This window comes from Chiloscyllium plagiosum, chromosome 39, assembly GCF_004010195.1.
Source record: "Chiloscyllium plagiosum isolate BGI_BamShark_2017 chromosome 39, ASM401019v2, whole genome shotgun sequence".
NCBI lineage: Eukaryota > Metazoa > Chordata > Chondrichthyes > Orectolobiformes > Hemiscylliidae > Chiloscyllium > Chiloscyllium plagiosum.
The window spans coordinates 5,053,319-5,069,593 of record NC_057748.1 but is presented as its reverse complement, the minus strand read 5'-3'; the positions used below and the strand labels follow the sequence as shown (position 1 = coordinate 5,069,593).

Here is a 16,275-nt window from a genome sequence, read left to right as displayed (position 1 = left end):
TTTGTGAGAGGATTTGTAGCTCGGGTGCTCGTTGCTGTGTTTCTGTTTGCCGAGCTGGAAGTTTTTGTTGCAAACGTTTCGTCCCCTGTCTAGGTGACATCCTCCGTGCTTGGGAGCCTCCTGTGAAGCGCTTCTGTGGTGTTTCCTCCGGCATTTATAGTGGCCTGACCACCGAAAGCGGCAGGGACAGGCCACTATAAATTCCGGAGGAAACACCACAGAAGCGCTTCACAGGAGGCTCCCAAGCACTGAGGATGTCACCGAGACAGGGCACGAAACGTTTGCAACAAACATTTCCAGCTCGGCGAACAGAACCACAACAACATTGTCCATAGTGTTCAGGGATGTGCAGGTTTGGTGCATTAATCAGATGTTAAATGTATGGGAACGGGTCTGGGTGGGATACTCTTCAGAGGGTCGGTGTGGATTTGTTGGGGCAAAGGGCTACTGTCTGGATTCCTGACGAAGGGCCACATGATGAAGGAGCGGCACTCCGAAAGCTAGTGTGCTTCCAATTAAACCTATTGGACTATAACCTGGTGTTGTGTGATTTTTAATTCTATTTAAAAAAAGCCTCTAAAAGGTCACCCTTCAACCTCCTATGCTCCAGGGAAAAAAAGCCCCAACCTATCTAGCCTCTTCTTAAAGCTCAATCTTCCAGTTGCCGTAGCATTCTTGTAAATCTCTTTTGTATCCTTTCTAGTTTAATTACAGCCTTCCTATAGCAGGATGACCAGAACTGTATGCAGTACTCCAAATGTGGCCTCACCAATGTCCTGTTAAGTCACAGCCTGACATCCCAACTCCTGTACTGCATGAACTGATCGACGCAAGCAAGCATGCCAAATGCTGACTTGACCACCGTTGTCTACTTGTGATACCACTTTCAAGGCACTATGAACTTGCACACCTAGGTCTCTCAGTTTGACCACTACCATTTAAGGGCCCTACCATTAACTGTGAAAAGTCCTGCCCTGGTTTGTCCAAGCAAAATGCAACACCTCTCATTTATCTGAATTAAACTGCTGGAACAGCACAGCAGGTCAGGCAGCATCCAGGGAACAGGAGATTCGACGTTTCGGGCACAGGCCCTTCTTCAGGAATCACCATTAACTGTGAAAAGTCCTGCCCTGGTTTGTCCAAGCAAAATGCAACACCTCTCATTTATTTGAATTAAACTCCATCTGCCATTCCTCAGCCCATTCGTTGGTCCAGATCCATTGTACTGAGATAACATCCTTCACTGTCCACTGTACCACCAATTTTGGTATCATCCATAAACTTACTAACCACACCTTATATTCTCATCCAAATTGTTTACATAATGACAGATAACAGTGGACCCACCACTGATCCTTGCACATTTTTTCAAAAACCAATATCACTCCAACTGGTGTTCACATTGTTCTCACAGCAAATCACTGTGCTGAAACTGACTGTCAAGTTGAATGCATTAGACTCGTGACTACCCTTCAATAGTAACTATTCTCCAATACAAGTGTTAAATGCTGTCAAGTTAGAAAACTCCAACCTTGGCTCCTCTGTGCCAATGCTAAATTAACCATGATGGATATGCATGAATTACAACTCATGGATCACTGCAGTGCCTTTCCCACTCTGCACTTGATTTGCAAACACTCTTGATCCCTTCAATTCTGCATTCAAGAAGCCCAGCCTGTCTTTGAATGTTGTCAAAATGAAACTCTCGTTTAGCTAAACTGTTCACTGCTCATGTCTATTGGAGGTGGTCTCTGGAGTACATTGAGCAGTTTGCATGCCTGCACGATCTCATCTATCAAAAGACCACCATTGTCTAGTTGATCTGGCTGTGTTAGTTCAGCTTTTACTAAGTATGGTGGGGACTGTTTAACAACAGTGAGAAGAATGCTGCCATTTGTTCAGAATAACAACAACTCATCCATCAACATGCATCACACTTTGGGTCCCAATCTCTTAATGATAAGACAAAGCAATAGCAAAGAAGGAATTAATGGAAGAAAATCCAGCGCGTTACCTTGTAATCTGCCTACTCAGGTATCCATTGGTTGATACACTGCATAACCAGAACCCTCCACTATCTAAATGTATCTCACTTTGAAAGGTTTTGAACACCTGGCAAAAGAAAATCCCATTTACTTCCAAACATCACAGTATGCCCTCATTCCATGCATGAATAAAGAAAAAAAAGTTAATCAAAATCCAGATAGTTTTACTTTTGTTTTATCAAATCCATATTTTTGATTTGACTGCATCTCAATTCAATCCTGAGAGGCCTTCTCCCATGCCTAATATTAGTTGAGAGCTCAGATTTCTTGGTCCTTTAATAATCTGCAGTGTTCCAACTGAGCAATCCTGGTCTCAAAGCTTTCACAAACTGAAACCTTTACCCTGACGCAATTTGTTCCTTTACCTAGTCTGAACAATTTTTTCTCGGGGAAGCTATTCTTAACAAGGTCTCCTTTTAAACTAAATTTAGTTTTTAACAAATTATTAAAAAAAATTACTCCTAACTAGTGGGTGGCACGGTGGCACAGTGGTTAGCACTGCTGCCTCACAGCGCCTGAGACCCGGGTTCAATTCCTGCCTCAGGCGACTGCCTGTGTGGAGTTTGCACATTCTCCCCGTGTCTGCGTGGGTTTCCTCCGGGTGCTCTGGTTTCCTCCCACAATCCAAAGATGTGCAGGTTAGGTGAATTGGCCATGCTAAGTTGCCCGTAGTGTTAGGTAAGGGGTAAATGTAGGGGTATGGGTGGGTTGCACTTCGGCGGGTCGGTGTGGACTTGTTGGGCCGAAGGGCCTGTTTCCACACTGTAATGTAATCTTAAAAAACAATCTAACTTCTGCCAAGTTAATGGCTTCATATCATTTCCTCCTCTTGTCATTAAACCGCAAAATATAAACAAAAATTCAAAAACCCCGCAAGAGACTTTTGGTCACCTGCTGTCTGATACATACTGATTTAAAGTCATAGTTCTGAAAAGACTGACCTAGTTAATTAAACCCTTCCCATTAAATAGACAAAACTCATATGCGCACTTGTTTAAGATCCACATTCTGGGAAATAAGTGTGTATGCAATCTCATACCTTTCATCATACCGTTTGTTCAAAAGCTGTAAAGTACGTTATTAAATGATGAGGCACTATTCCTTGAGCTGAGGTTGAGCTTCATCAGAACACTGCAGAAAGCATTCATCATCTGCAGTGTGTTACACCTGAGTCAGGAGGAATGCACTGTTGTTCTAGTCCCAGTGTACTGTTGGTTACAAAACTGAACAAAAATACTTTTTTATAATACCAAGATGACCAATGAAATACCTTACCTATATCAGGTTCTAAAATTAGGCGATTGCATCAAGCAAGTTTCTTAACTACAATAAGTAATTGGTTTATTATTGAAACTTATTGGATGAAGATGCAATAATTGCTTCACACATAGGTCAGTAATATAGAAGTGTAAATGTAGATTGCAGTAACTGACCTCAAAGAAAATGTGCACGCAGACATTCTTTGGAAACACAGACAATAATCTCTGAAAATGAATTAGCTTGACTTTCTGTTTTAAAACAAAATGGCAGATGGTTTATTCTTGAAGGTGACAGCAAAATGTATAAACTGTGCTTCCTAAACTTTCTCCCATGTGACACTGTTTTGGTGCTGGCAAGTTGACACAGCTGGAGATTTGTGACGGGATGGGGTAGTCCACTGAGGGGCTTTGGTCCTGTGGGATTGAGCAGGATATCTGTGTGGTAGGGGGATCAGAATCCTGTGAGAGCAGCAGGTGGAGGAGGAAGCTGTTTAATCTAAAGTTTATCAAGCAACCAACCTTCCTGTTGGGCTTTTCCGGACAGAATTCATGCCTCCAGAATTGGGCAGTTGGCCAGTCATAATATAAAAGGGCCACATAACTGTTAGCACTTGAATTGCTGGCCCAAACATCAGCTTGCTGGCCCTAAAGGGATTGGTGATTAATGATTTTGGAAGCCCTGACAGTGTGTTCTGACACTTGTGATGAACTCACCAATCGCCCACAGTTGTTTCTGAAATCTTGCACATGTAGCTTGCTCAGGAAATATAACCTAGAGAAATTCCTTCAATCATCTTTTGAAAATGTAAATAGTTTTCACCTTGAGATCAGCAAGAGGGTTTTATTTTCAGAAATGATAGAGATCAGCTGGGCAGCTTGGTCTTAGGCTGTCTTCCAACTGATAAAAACAAGAACGTCTCCAAGCCAGTCACTGTTCAAAACCCACCCCAGCACTGGCTATAGTAAAGCAAGCAATTCTAACCAGTCATGTGATTTCTATAAAGCCATTTTAAAAATATGGCAATCCCTGGATTACAAGTAGGTTCCATCTTAAGAAGCTGTATATGTCCATCCGTACGTGAATTGGAACAACGCACAATACAAGTACAACATAAATTAGTTGTCCTAGGGATGAGAAAATGTTTGTATGTTGGTTCTTTAAAATGAATAATATGGGGTCTTTCTCGTAAATTGGTGTTTATAAATTGGGGATTGTCTGCAATCTTCAGTATCCACAGTGAATTTTCAATGGCATCTTTTAAAGAAACCACTCCAGCTATTGAATCAATTTTTACTTGATTCAGAACTGAAATCCTCCAAGAAATATTAGGTAGATGGTATCTTTGTAACAAATGTTCTGCTTGTGTTGAGGTGGTTCTTTTCATTAAAATAACCATGGAGATGCTAAATCATGTAATAGTTACAGCATTTGTTACAACATTAAGTCTTCTAAGCATATCACAATGCTGAACATTGAAAGCCCTCTTTGCAAAAAGCATGTTCTTTAGTAAGATTAAGGAAGTTTGCCAGTAGGATAAGTTGTCTCAATGTGAACTGACGTTTCCCTTGTTGATTCCCCTTTTTACCCAAGGTATGTACCAGCTGTGAAGATAATGCTGTGTCCTCTAGCTTTTGTGTCGAGTGTGCTGAATGGCTCTGCGATGCCTGTGTTGAGGCTCACCAGAGAGTGAAATTCACAAAGGACCACACTATGAGCAAGAAGAATCCAGGGCTCACAGGTACAGACTTCTAAAAATTTTGTTCATACGTATGTGCATGCTTGCACAGGTATATCTTTACAGGAGTGTGAGACATAAGCCAGTGTTTGGAGTTATTGGTCAAAAGTTTTAATGCCCTTTTGAAGATTTTGACTTGCAGCCTTTGTGGACCTTATCTTTTTTTTAGATGTGAGCATGGACTGAGAATCTTGGTAGTTTATCCAGTTGTGCAGGTCTTCACAGCTAACTCCAATCCTATTCATCCACTTTCCAAAAAGGATAATGTTAGTGATTGAGACCAAGAATCTGAGGTGATATCTACTTTCTTTGGTTTGAGGGTACAAAGGGCAGATGTCGTGTCTGCACTGATTTCCAGATAAAGATTTTCAACAATCATCAAAACTTCAATCAAACCACCATTTGCTGTTCTAAACACTAGTGAGAGCAAGCCCAGCATGTCCAATCTTTGTTCGTAATCTAGTGCAGCTCTACTGAACCACCTCAAATAAATGTGTATTCTCCCTTAAATAAAGCACACGGTATTTGAGATGTAATCTCACTAGTGCTCTGTTTAACCAAAGTATAACATCCCTACTTTTGTGTTCAATTCATGATAAAGTGTAACTTTCTATTAGCTGCTTTAATTGCTTGCTATACTTGCAAACTAATCTTTTTTGATTCATACAGTAGAGCACCTAGATCACTCTGCATCTCAGAATTCTTCAGTTGTTCATGAAATGCTTCATCAAAAGTTTAAAATACTGAAGTAAAATTGGCTATTCAAGACCATCAGTCCTAAAGTACAAATCCCAGTGATGTCCATTTTTTTAGTCGTGTAATATGGATAAACTGTGGCGACTCACCAAGACATCACCAACAGTCCTCCCAAATGTTCACTTCAGTGCCTAGTGTGCAAAGATAACAGATGCATTGGCACACCACCTCCAAGTCAGAAACCATCCTTATTTAGGCATGTACAGTAGAACCTTGATTATTTGAACAAGATGGGCGGGGAGTGTTTTGTTCGGATAATTGGTCATTCGGATAATCGATCTGATTGTAAATAGGTGGTAATTTATCAGTGCTGGTTATCCAGCAATGCACGCCATAATGCTGTTTAACCAACAAGTGATCTATCATAAACAAGCAGTAACTTGAATGCCGTTGGTCGAACATTTCTTGATTTTCCGGCAATGCACACCATAATTCTGTTTATCTGATAACTGAATACTGAGTTGCCTAATGCAATTTTTACAGGACCTTGAGGTTTTGTTTGAATAATTGATGTTCGGATAATCAAGGTTGTACTGTATTAACCATTTCTTCATTGTATCTGGGCTAATATTCTAGAATAAACTGGCATCATGAAAGTGTTTTCACCGTCTGGTTTGCAGTGGTTCTAAGAAGGTGGCTCATCACCACCGCTTCAAGGGCTGTGAATCCTAGTCTTGTTAATAATGCCTACCTTTGAAAATAAATGTTAAAAATATTTCAATGCGAATTTTATCACTGTTGCAGAAGATGAACTGTGCTACCTGGTGCACCATCTTCTTTCAGTGCTGTTAGAAAGTTGACAATTAAGACTAGCTATGTACCTACGAAATGTAGAAACTAGTTATTTCACGTGTGGAAAGCATTGAATCGTGGAATTCTTGAATATGTACGAACCATGGATTGTACCTGGGGAGAAAGTGTTCTGAACTACATCACACCATGCTGTGTAATCGTATTACCTGTTCCTTGCAGATGAGGAAGAAAAAACATGGCTAGTTGCAGATAGGAAAAGTATACACACTGTGTCTATTTCAACAAAGTACAGGGCACTCATTTTGTGCTTCATTTTTCAGGGTTGTGCTTTTTCCCAACCTGTGAATCTACCTGGTTTAACATTTAAACAAAGGTTGTCGGTCATCATTAATTGATGCATTCTTCATGGCAACGGCTTTACCTGCCTGAGCCTGCTAGCTAACCCCCAGTCAAGATTCTTCATTCGTACTGTACACATTTGGTATTTCTTGTAACTTGTCCTGATGTTTACAAAATGAAAGCTTTGACAAAACATGTCTATTTTTCAGCGATACTCAATATGGAACTGCTTGATTTGCTTTAATGTTGGGTTATTTATTATCAAGGATTGCACTGCTTGCAACTTGGATGTGAGGTATCAACCATTGAGAAGAGTTACTTTCGCTTGTGTATACCTTGTATATCAGTTGCCTTTGTTTTAAAATACTCATTTAAAGCCCATTCCAGAAATTTGAGTACAAATCTAAGCTGTGTAATGCTGATAGGTATGTTGCATTGCTGGTGTTACCATCTTTTGAATGTTATGTTAAACTGAATCCTCATCCATCCCATTAGATAGATGTAAAAGATCCCATAACACTGTTGGGACGAAAAGCAGAGAAGTTTTAAAATGAATGTATAGTCCAATCATTATCACATTGTTGTCTATAAGAGCTTACTGTGCACCAGTTACCTGCCACATTTTTTATATCACAGCTTCGACTACACTTTAAAATAATGTCATTAGTCATATTAACACTGTGGGCCATCCTGAAGTTGTGAAAGGGAGCCCAGAGATTGGTCAGAGAAAAGCAAACAGTGCAGTTTCACAGCTGATTGTGGGAGCCATGCTTATCAGAACTACATACTGTAGCTAGGAGTGACCAATGATGTTTTAAGAGCTTGATCAGCAAAGTGTTTGTTTTTAACACTTATGAAACTTATCATTTTGTTTTGTAAATCTATGATAGTAGAGTGAGGGTTTATTTTTATTATTTACTGATATCTACCTCTTGAATACATTTTTAATATAAAAGATAGGTATTAAGTTATCTTAGAGTAGTATTTTTGAGCAGTAAGACTGTTAACACTGGGTTTTTGATAATGTGTGCAGTTTATTGTTTTTGGAGTATATTCTGGGTTTGTAGATTTATTTTAAGGGGATTGTAGGCTTTTAGTAGAGTGTGCTTTTCTTGGGAGATCAGGGAGGATTTCAATGTTCATGGAGATTATCATAGAATCCCTACAGTGTGGAAGCAGGCCAATTAGCCCATCAAGTCTACACTGACCTATAGGGAGAGACCCTCCAACTCAGATCCCCTAACCCTATCCCTGAAATTCTGTATTTCTTGTAGCTAACCCACCTACACTCCATATCCCTAGATATCTTGGGCAATTTAGCATGTCCACCTAACCTGTACCTCTTTGGACTTCGGGAGGAAACCGGAGCACCCAGAGGAGACGCACGCAGACTGTCCACCGAAGGTGGAATTGAGCCCAGGTACCAGCGGATCAGCAGTGCTAACCACTGAGTGTGTTTGGATGCAAATCCTACTAGATTGCATGGATCAGTTAGACAACAGTGAGAGTTGGTGAGCAATTTACAGGAACCGGGGATGACAGTTTGAGGAAGATAGAAAAACCCACAAATACATTCAGGTAAATGGGCAAAATTGGCTTGAAGGTAGGAGACAGCGGGTGGTGATGGAGGGTTGCTTTTCAGACTGGAGGCCTGTGATCAGTGGTGTACTGCAAGGATCAGTGCTGGTTCCATTGCTTTTCATCATTTATACAATGATTATGATTTGAATATAAGAGGTGTATTTCGTAAGCTTGTAGATAACACCAAAATTGGTGGTGTAGTGGATAGTGAAGGAGGTTACCTCAGAGTACAACTGGACCTTGATCAGATGGGCCAACAGGATGAGGAGTGACAGATGTAGTTTAATTTAGATAAATGGGAGGTGTTGTATATTAGTAAGGCAAATCAGGGCAGAACTTCGATAATTAATGGTAGGGCCCTGTGAAGTGTTGCTTAATAAAGAGACCAATAGGTGCAGGTGCATTGTCCCTTGAAAGTGATGAAGAAAACACTTGGTACCCTTGCCTTTATTGGTTAGTGTGTCGAGTATTGGAATTGGGGAGTTGTATTGCCGCTGTACAAGACTTTGGTGAGACTACAGTCTGAACTCCCTGTGGTAGAAAAGATTTTCTTAAACATGAAAGGGTTCAGAAAAGATTTACAAGATTGACGACAGTATTGGAAGGTTTGACTGATAGGGAGGCTGAATGGGCTTGGCCTTTTCTCCCTGGAATGTTGAAGGTTGAGGGGTAACCTTATAGAGATTTATAAAATCATGAGGGGTATGTATAGGGTAAACTGCCAAGGTTTTTTCCCAGTATAGTTGTGTCCCAAACTAGAGGGGTTTAACAGGTTTAAAATGAGAAAGGAGAGATTTAAAAGGGATCTGAGGGGCAATTTTTTCACACTAATGATGGTGGGTGTATGGAATGACCTGCCAGAAGAAGTACAATTTAAAAGGCATCTGGATGTGTACAAGAATAGGAAGGGATATGGGCCAAATGCTGACAAATGGGAGTAGATCAGTTCAGGCTATCTGGTCGACATGGGCAAGTTGGGCCGAAGAGTCTGTTTCCGTGCTGTACAGCTCTCTGATTCCAAGATTATTTTTCCTATTTCATTTAATAAATCTGAAACTAGCTTATTAGGTAATAAGCACATCAAATTTCTGCTGTATCTTAAACCAGACAAAAGGAGTAGTGATTGTTTGACGCCAAATGTTGAATCCTTTGAAGGGAGGAGGGAAGTGATTGCATCAGAGAATATGTGAATCACAAGTTGGGTCATATCCAAAGGAACACAATTTGCTAAGGGCAGAGAATGTTCCCAACATGTATTTCAAGAATAACCAGTTCTAAATTTTTGCCAAATTAATGCATGAACTACTTTGAGACCAGATGGAGTGTTTGTATCTTGTCCTGTATGTGTCAAGAAGCTTCATGCCATTCAGGATAAAACAGCCTGCTTGATTGCCACTCCATCCACCGGCTTCCTTCTCTCTTTCCAACACCAATACAGTGGTAGCAGAATGTATCATTGGCAAGGTGCACTTTAGTGACTCACCAAAGTTTCTTCAACAACATCTTCCAACCCTGTTATTCCTGTAACCGAAAAGGTAAATGGAACACTGTGGGTGGAATGTTGACTCACTTGGGGTGGCACCATGGCTCAGTGGTTAACACTGCTGTCTCACAGCATCAGAGGGACCTGAGTTCGATTCCACCCACGGGTGACTGGCTGTGTGGAGTTTACACACTGTCCCTGTGTCAGCATGAGTTTCTTCAGGGAGTTCTGGTTTCCTCCTGTGGTTCAAAGATGTGAGGTTAGTTGGATTGGCCATGCTAAATTACCCAAAGGTGGATTAGCCATGGGAACTGCAGGATTAGAGGGATAGGTCTAGGTGGGATACTCTTCAGAAGGTTGGTGTGGACACGATGGGCCAAATGGCCTGTTCCAATACCTAAAAGATTCTATGTTTTATTCTATTTTAACAGACTCATGGGCTTGCCACTACCTGCAAGGTCCCCTCCAAATCGCACACCATTCTGACTTAGAACTATTTAGTTATTTCTTCACTGTCACTGGTCACTGAATGCTAGCACTCCCTTCCAAACAGTACCGTTGTTTACATAGAGTCAGAGAGTCATAGAGATGTACAGCATGGAAACAGACCCTTCGGTCCAACCCGTCCCTCCCCGACCCCAGGGAAAAGACTTTGCCTATTTACCCTATCCATGCCACTCATAATTTTGTAAATCTCTATAAGGTCACCCCTCAGCCTCCAATGCATCAGTGAAAATAGCCCCAGCCTGTTCAGCCTCTCCCTGTAGCTCAAATTCTCCAACCCTGGCAACATCCTTGTAAATCTTTTCTGAACCCTTTCAAGTTTCACAAGACCAGAATTGCACGCAATATTCCAACAGTGGCCTAACCAATGTCCTGTACAGCCGCAACATGACCTCTCAACTCCTGTACTCTGACCAATAAAAGAAAGCATAACAAATACCTTCTTCACTATCCTATCTACCTGCGACTCCACTTTCAAGGAGCTACGAACCTGCACTCCAAGGTCTCTTTGTTCAGAAACACTGCCTCGAACCTTACCATTAAGTATATATGTCCTGCTAAGATTTGCTTTTCCAAAATGCAGCACCTCGCATTTATCTGAATTAAACTCCATCTGCCACTTCTCAGCTCATTGGCCCATCTGGTCAAGATCCTGTTGTAATCTGAGGTAACACTCTTCGCTGTGCACTACACCTCCAATTTTGGTGTCATCTGCAAACTTACTAACTGTATCTCTTATGCTCGCATCCAAATCATTTATGTAAAAATGACAAAAAATAGAGGACCTATCTACTCCATGTGAACTGCAGTTTCAAAGCAATCACTCATTTGCCATCTTCCCAAGGACAGTGCGGGTGGGCAATTGCTGGCCACATTCTGTGATAGAATAGCTTCATAGAAAAATGAGTAGACCAGTGTAGCTGGCAGGGCAGGCTTGAATGCTTGAACGGCATACTTCCGTTCCTATTTCTTTTATTATTTTGATTCTTAACTGTTGTCTGAAATGGATTAACAAACCGCTCAGTTCAATGGCAGTTAGGGATGGGCAACAAATATCAGTCTGACTGGTGAAGTTCACCTCCCATGAATGGGAAAAAAATCAGTGGCCTTATGCAGACATTAGTTCCTTTGGGCAAACATGCACAGTGGTGTCGTGTTCTAGTTTCTTTTGTGACTTCCTTGATTTCCTCTTGTTTCAAATTGCTAGTTTGAGCCTCAGAGGCTGGGTGGTATGAACCATTGATCGGTCTGTCGAATCAGGCACCTGTGTACTCAACCAGCGAATGGTCCTCATTACTGTGTAGACTTGGGGAAGTACTCAAACATTTAGATTTTACTGTGTCCCCAAGAAGCTAGGATGAAAACCTTTAGTGATGTAAAGTTGAGCTTGTCAAGAAAGCTTTTTGTTTCACTTGGCAGGCTTTTGTCTTGCTTGCCTTTTGAAACCGTTGAGACATTTGTTATGAAGGTATAGAAGTGTACTGTACCTTTAAGAGAGTGAAGGACTTGACCAGCATACCAAGTGCTGGAGAATTTACAATGTAACATTTGCTTCAGAACAGATAACACTGGCTAAGGTGGTATGAGATAAAAACAAATTCAAATTTTGCCAATCAGTTTAAATTATACCCCCAAAAAATACCAAGTTCCAATCAAGTTTGAATTGAGTATATTGACAATCTTAAAAGCCAGTGACACAATCCGATGCTTTGGGGGTATAAAGCCTGGCAAAATTGAACAGTTGGGAAAAGAACTGCCAAGCCACCAGCATGTAAAGACTGCCTGAAAAATAGCTCTCATAAAGGTACCTTTATCGATCAGTAACCTGTGAAGCAGAATCCCCAAGAAGAAGAAAAGAGACCTTGGAGTGCAGGTTCATAGCTCCTTGAAAGTGGAGTCGCAGGTAGATAGGATAGTGAAGAAGGCATTTGGTATGTTTTCCTTTATTGGTTAGAGTATGGAGTACAGGAGTTGGGAGGTCATGTTGCGGCTGTACAGGACATTGGTGAGGCCACTTGTGGAATATTTTGTGCAATTCTGGTCTCCTTCCTATCGGAAAGATGTTGTGAAACTTGAAAGGGTTCAGAAAAGATTTACAAGGATGTTGCCAGGGTTGGAGGATTTGAGCTATAATGAGAGGCTGAACAGGCTGGGGCTGTTTTCCCTGGAGGGTCGGAGATTGAGGGGTGACCTTATAGAGGTTTACAAAATTATGAGGGGCATGGATAGGATAAATAGACGAAGTCTTTTCCTTGGGGTCGGGGAGTCCAGAACTAGAGGGCGTAGGTTTAGGGTGAGAGGGGAAAGATATAAAAGAGACGTAAGGGGCAACTTTTTCGCGCAGAGGGTGGTATGTGTATGGAATGAGCTGCCAGAGGATGTGGTGGAGGCTGGTACAGTTGCAACATTTAAGAGGCATTGGATGGGTATATGAATAGGAAGGGTTTGGAGGGATTTGGGCCGGGTGCTGGCAGGTGGGACTAGATTGGATTGGGATATCTGGTCGGCATGGACTGAAGGGTCTATTTCCATGCTGTACATCTCTATGACTCTATGACTCTAAAAGACAGGAATATGGAGAGGAACTGAAATCTGCCTGTTTTGAGAGAAGTTTTGTTATTTTAAATCTTAATCTGGATTTTTATCAGACTAGTATTATAGAAGGGAAAATAAAAGATAAGTTAGAGGAAGGAGTTGTAAATAGTTGTTAGTTAATTATTCTCTGTTATACTTTAAGAAATAAAGTTGTTAATTTTTACTTTAAATAGTTCTTGGCCTCTCAGATTTTCACAGATTACTGCACAGTATAAATCTTTTCTGTGTTGCTGGTTTAAATTAAGCAGGAAGGTTTACCCCGTGTCGTAACACCTTTGAGTTGGTACTTTACGTTATCTTTAAAATTCACTTAATTGTTAATAAGAATAAGATGAGCATTGACATGACCCTCTTTATTCTGGGTAGTGCCCAGTTATCTATCAAACTGTGCCTTCTTTCACTGCCTTGACCCCACAATGATTCAGTGGGACTTGTTTTGACTTTGTCATCTGAACTGCAAATTTACTTCTGCTTTTAAATACTGAACAATAAAGATGCAGAGTGCATTCTCGTCTGCTGTAGAGCTGATACAGCACATCTATCTCAACTCCTGTACTATCAAAATTCCACTGTTTTGAAAAAACTTTGATGCAGAATTAGAGAACTAAAGCAATTTATGGTAAATATCGAACTTACAATCTCACAGCCATAATTAATGCACAGTAATTATGAATCAACAGACAAACTATGATCACAGACTCCACAGAACACATCAAATAACAGATATAGTCAAGGCCAAGCCCATGGATTTGTCAGTGAAGTCCACCTGATATTAGTGACGCTGTCGCAATCTCACTAAACTTTGTCTCCTTTGCAAGAGATTCTAATTCTTTGCTTTTGATGATTTAGCTTTGAAACTCGCTGAAAAGCCATCTCTGTCACTGACGTCTCAATGACTGCTAGATCAATCTATTGGTTTGGGGCTGCATTTGACTAGATTCTCACAGCTTACTCCTATTACTAATGGATACAGTTTAAAGTCATTTACCAGCTCTTTACTTGTCAATAAACTGGAATTTTCCCTGGATTTCTCCAAATTCCAAGATTTTTCATTGCACCAAGCAAATACTGCTTGTGGGCTTTCTTCAGAGCCATTGCCCTTCTGTTGCCTTTACAACATGGCAGGTCTTTTTCTGAACCCACACTGCTTGGAGATTGTAATAGCAGAATGTATTCATTATAGACTTTCTTCTGCTTCTAAGTATCTGATTGACAAGTACCCTAAGGCCTGAGACTTGTACTTGAACAGCCTTCAACTAACATGAAGCCTGTGACTTCCTTTCTTCGACTACCACTTATTCTGACAGTTGAAATGCTGTTCACTGACCTCTGAACTAATCAGGCTAGTCTATCAACACTTTCCAACAGAGTCCCACTCTTGTTACTGCAGACAAAAGAAAATCAAGCATTGGAACACCTTGTACTTAAATGTTACTATCTTGGCAGCCTGCTAGGTTGGCAGCACATACGGATATAAAAATTGGATTTTATCACAAGATCATTTTGAAACCATCTGGTTGATGGTTTGTGTCCAATCTGATTATAATTTATAACCAGTTTGGGATGTTATTATCTCATCTGTTGGACTATGCTGTCTCATATTTCTGACTGATCGCCAACAATCACGTGTCCTGTGATGAGAGCAGTTGCATTTGTCAGTAATCAGAAAGAGTTCAGAGAAAGATATGCTTAAGATAATATACAGTGCTTGATGGTTAAGTGCCCTAGTAAAGGTGTGCTTTTTGTTTCTATATCTGATATCTTTACAGTTGTAGTGTTTCACAGGGAAGGCTTCTGTGTCCTGCTTAAATCCCTTGAGCAAAGGGGAACAGATTGGACTGAAGGATCTGTTTCTGTGCTGTACGACTCTATGACTAAGTGCTGAGACGGTAAACGATAGCAAAATGTTTAAAAGGAGGAGTCATTACCGCATATCTTCTGTCACTTGGCATCCACAAGGTTATCAAAATTCTGGGGTAATTGGCTGAGAGGAAATACCTGTATGTAGCATACTGAGGGCCATCTAATTGATATTGAATCAGTTTCTTAGTTAAGCATGTCCCATCTCTCCAAGCATGGTCAAGTGGTGGCATTGCTTCATATCATTTTTTTCTCTCATGTCCAAAAATACTATGGCAATTTCTATTAGTATCTAAAGCTTTTCTTCTTTGTTCTTCTGATTTTTAGTAAAAAGGACTGGAATGTTCAACTTTTTAACTTTGTTTTCCTTATTTTTCTGCTTTGTACCTAAGTTTCTGTACTTGGATACCTTTGTACCTAAGATGGCTCCATAAGCGACGATTTGTAAACTTTTCACTGTACTCATGTGAGTACGTGACCATAAACCTATTTCAGTCCAAACTTGTGTTCTCCGTATCTCAAATAATTGTGTTTTGGTTTGATGACTGATTTATGGGTTAACTAGCCAGCCAATTGATTAAAGTTGCTTGTTGCATGTGGGTAAAAGTGATGGGGTATTGCACCATTAGTGATTTTAAATATTGCAACTGCTTAGTCAAGGAAAGAACTTGCAATTATTTATAGAACTCAACAATCACCAATGTTTCCTTCTGCTCTGATTGTCTCTTGATTTCATCAATCTAGTTGATGGCAGGTCAAACTGCGAGCGACCGATCTTCTGCTCCATTCACAGACAGGAGACCCTGAAGCTGTTCTGTGAGACATGTGACACTCTAACCTGTCGGGACTGTCAGCTGCTCACACACAAAGATCACAGGTATGGGGACTCTCTTCAGTTTGCGTCTATTCTTTCACCTCTTGCTCTGTGGATCTACCTTCTCTTTGTGGGTAAAGGCTGTGTTGCAGATTTCGTGATCATTGTTCTTAATATAGATCGACACCCCTTTATCTGAAATCTGAAGGTTTTTCTTGAATGTTTTTCTCATTATCGAGGTTGTTTGGTGTGCAAAAAGTTAACACAACTTCGCATGTTACTCCAAGGGTGTGGCCCAGCACTGGAAGGCCTCCAGTCTCTCTCAGGGCCCATTGTACTCACAGTGAGTCTGCTGTTTGGTAAGTTTTTTTTTTAAGTTTCACCATCAAACTGTCACTTATTTCGAAATACTAAAAATTCCAAATTCCAAAAACCAACTGGTCCTGAGCATTTCTGATAAAGGATTGTGCACCTGTACTTGTGATTAAAACATGGGCGGCACGGTGGCACAGTGGTTAGCACTGCTGCCTCACAGCGCCAGAGACCCGGG

The 16,275-nt window shown here is 40.8% G+C and overlaps 1 protein-coding gene across 3 annotated transcripts in view; it reads left to right on the top strand.

Annotated features, from left to right (window-relative positions):
* Positions 1-16,275, top strand: part of LOC122542166 (transcription intermediary factor 1-beta-like) — a 108,136-nt gene that overhangs the window by 57,194 nt on the left and 34,667 nt on the right. For all 3 annotated transcript variants that reach the window (XM_043679588.1, XM_043679587.1, XM_043679586.1), the window contains exons 3-4: positions 4,896-5,043; positions 15,656-15,788. In XM_043679588.1, the coding sequence (XP_043535523.1) occupies positions 4,896-5,043; positions 15,656-15,788 (281 nt within the window). The remainder of the gene's footprint in view (positions 1-4,895; positions 5,044-15,655; positions 15,789-16,275) is intronic.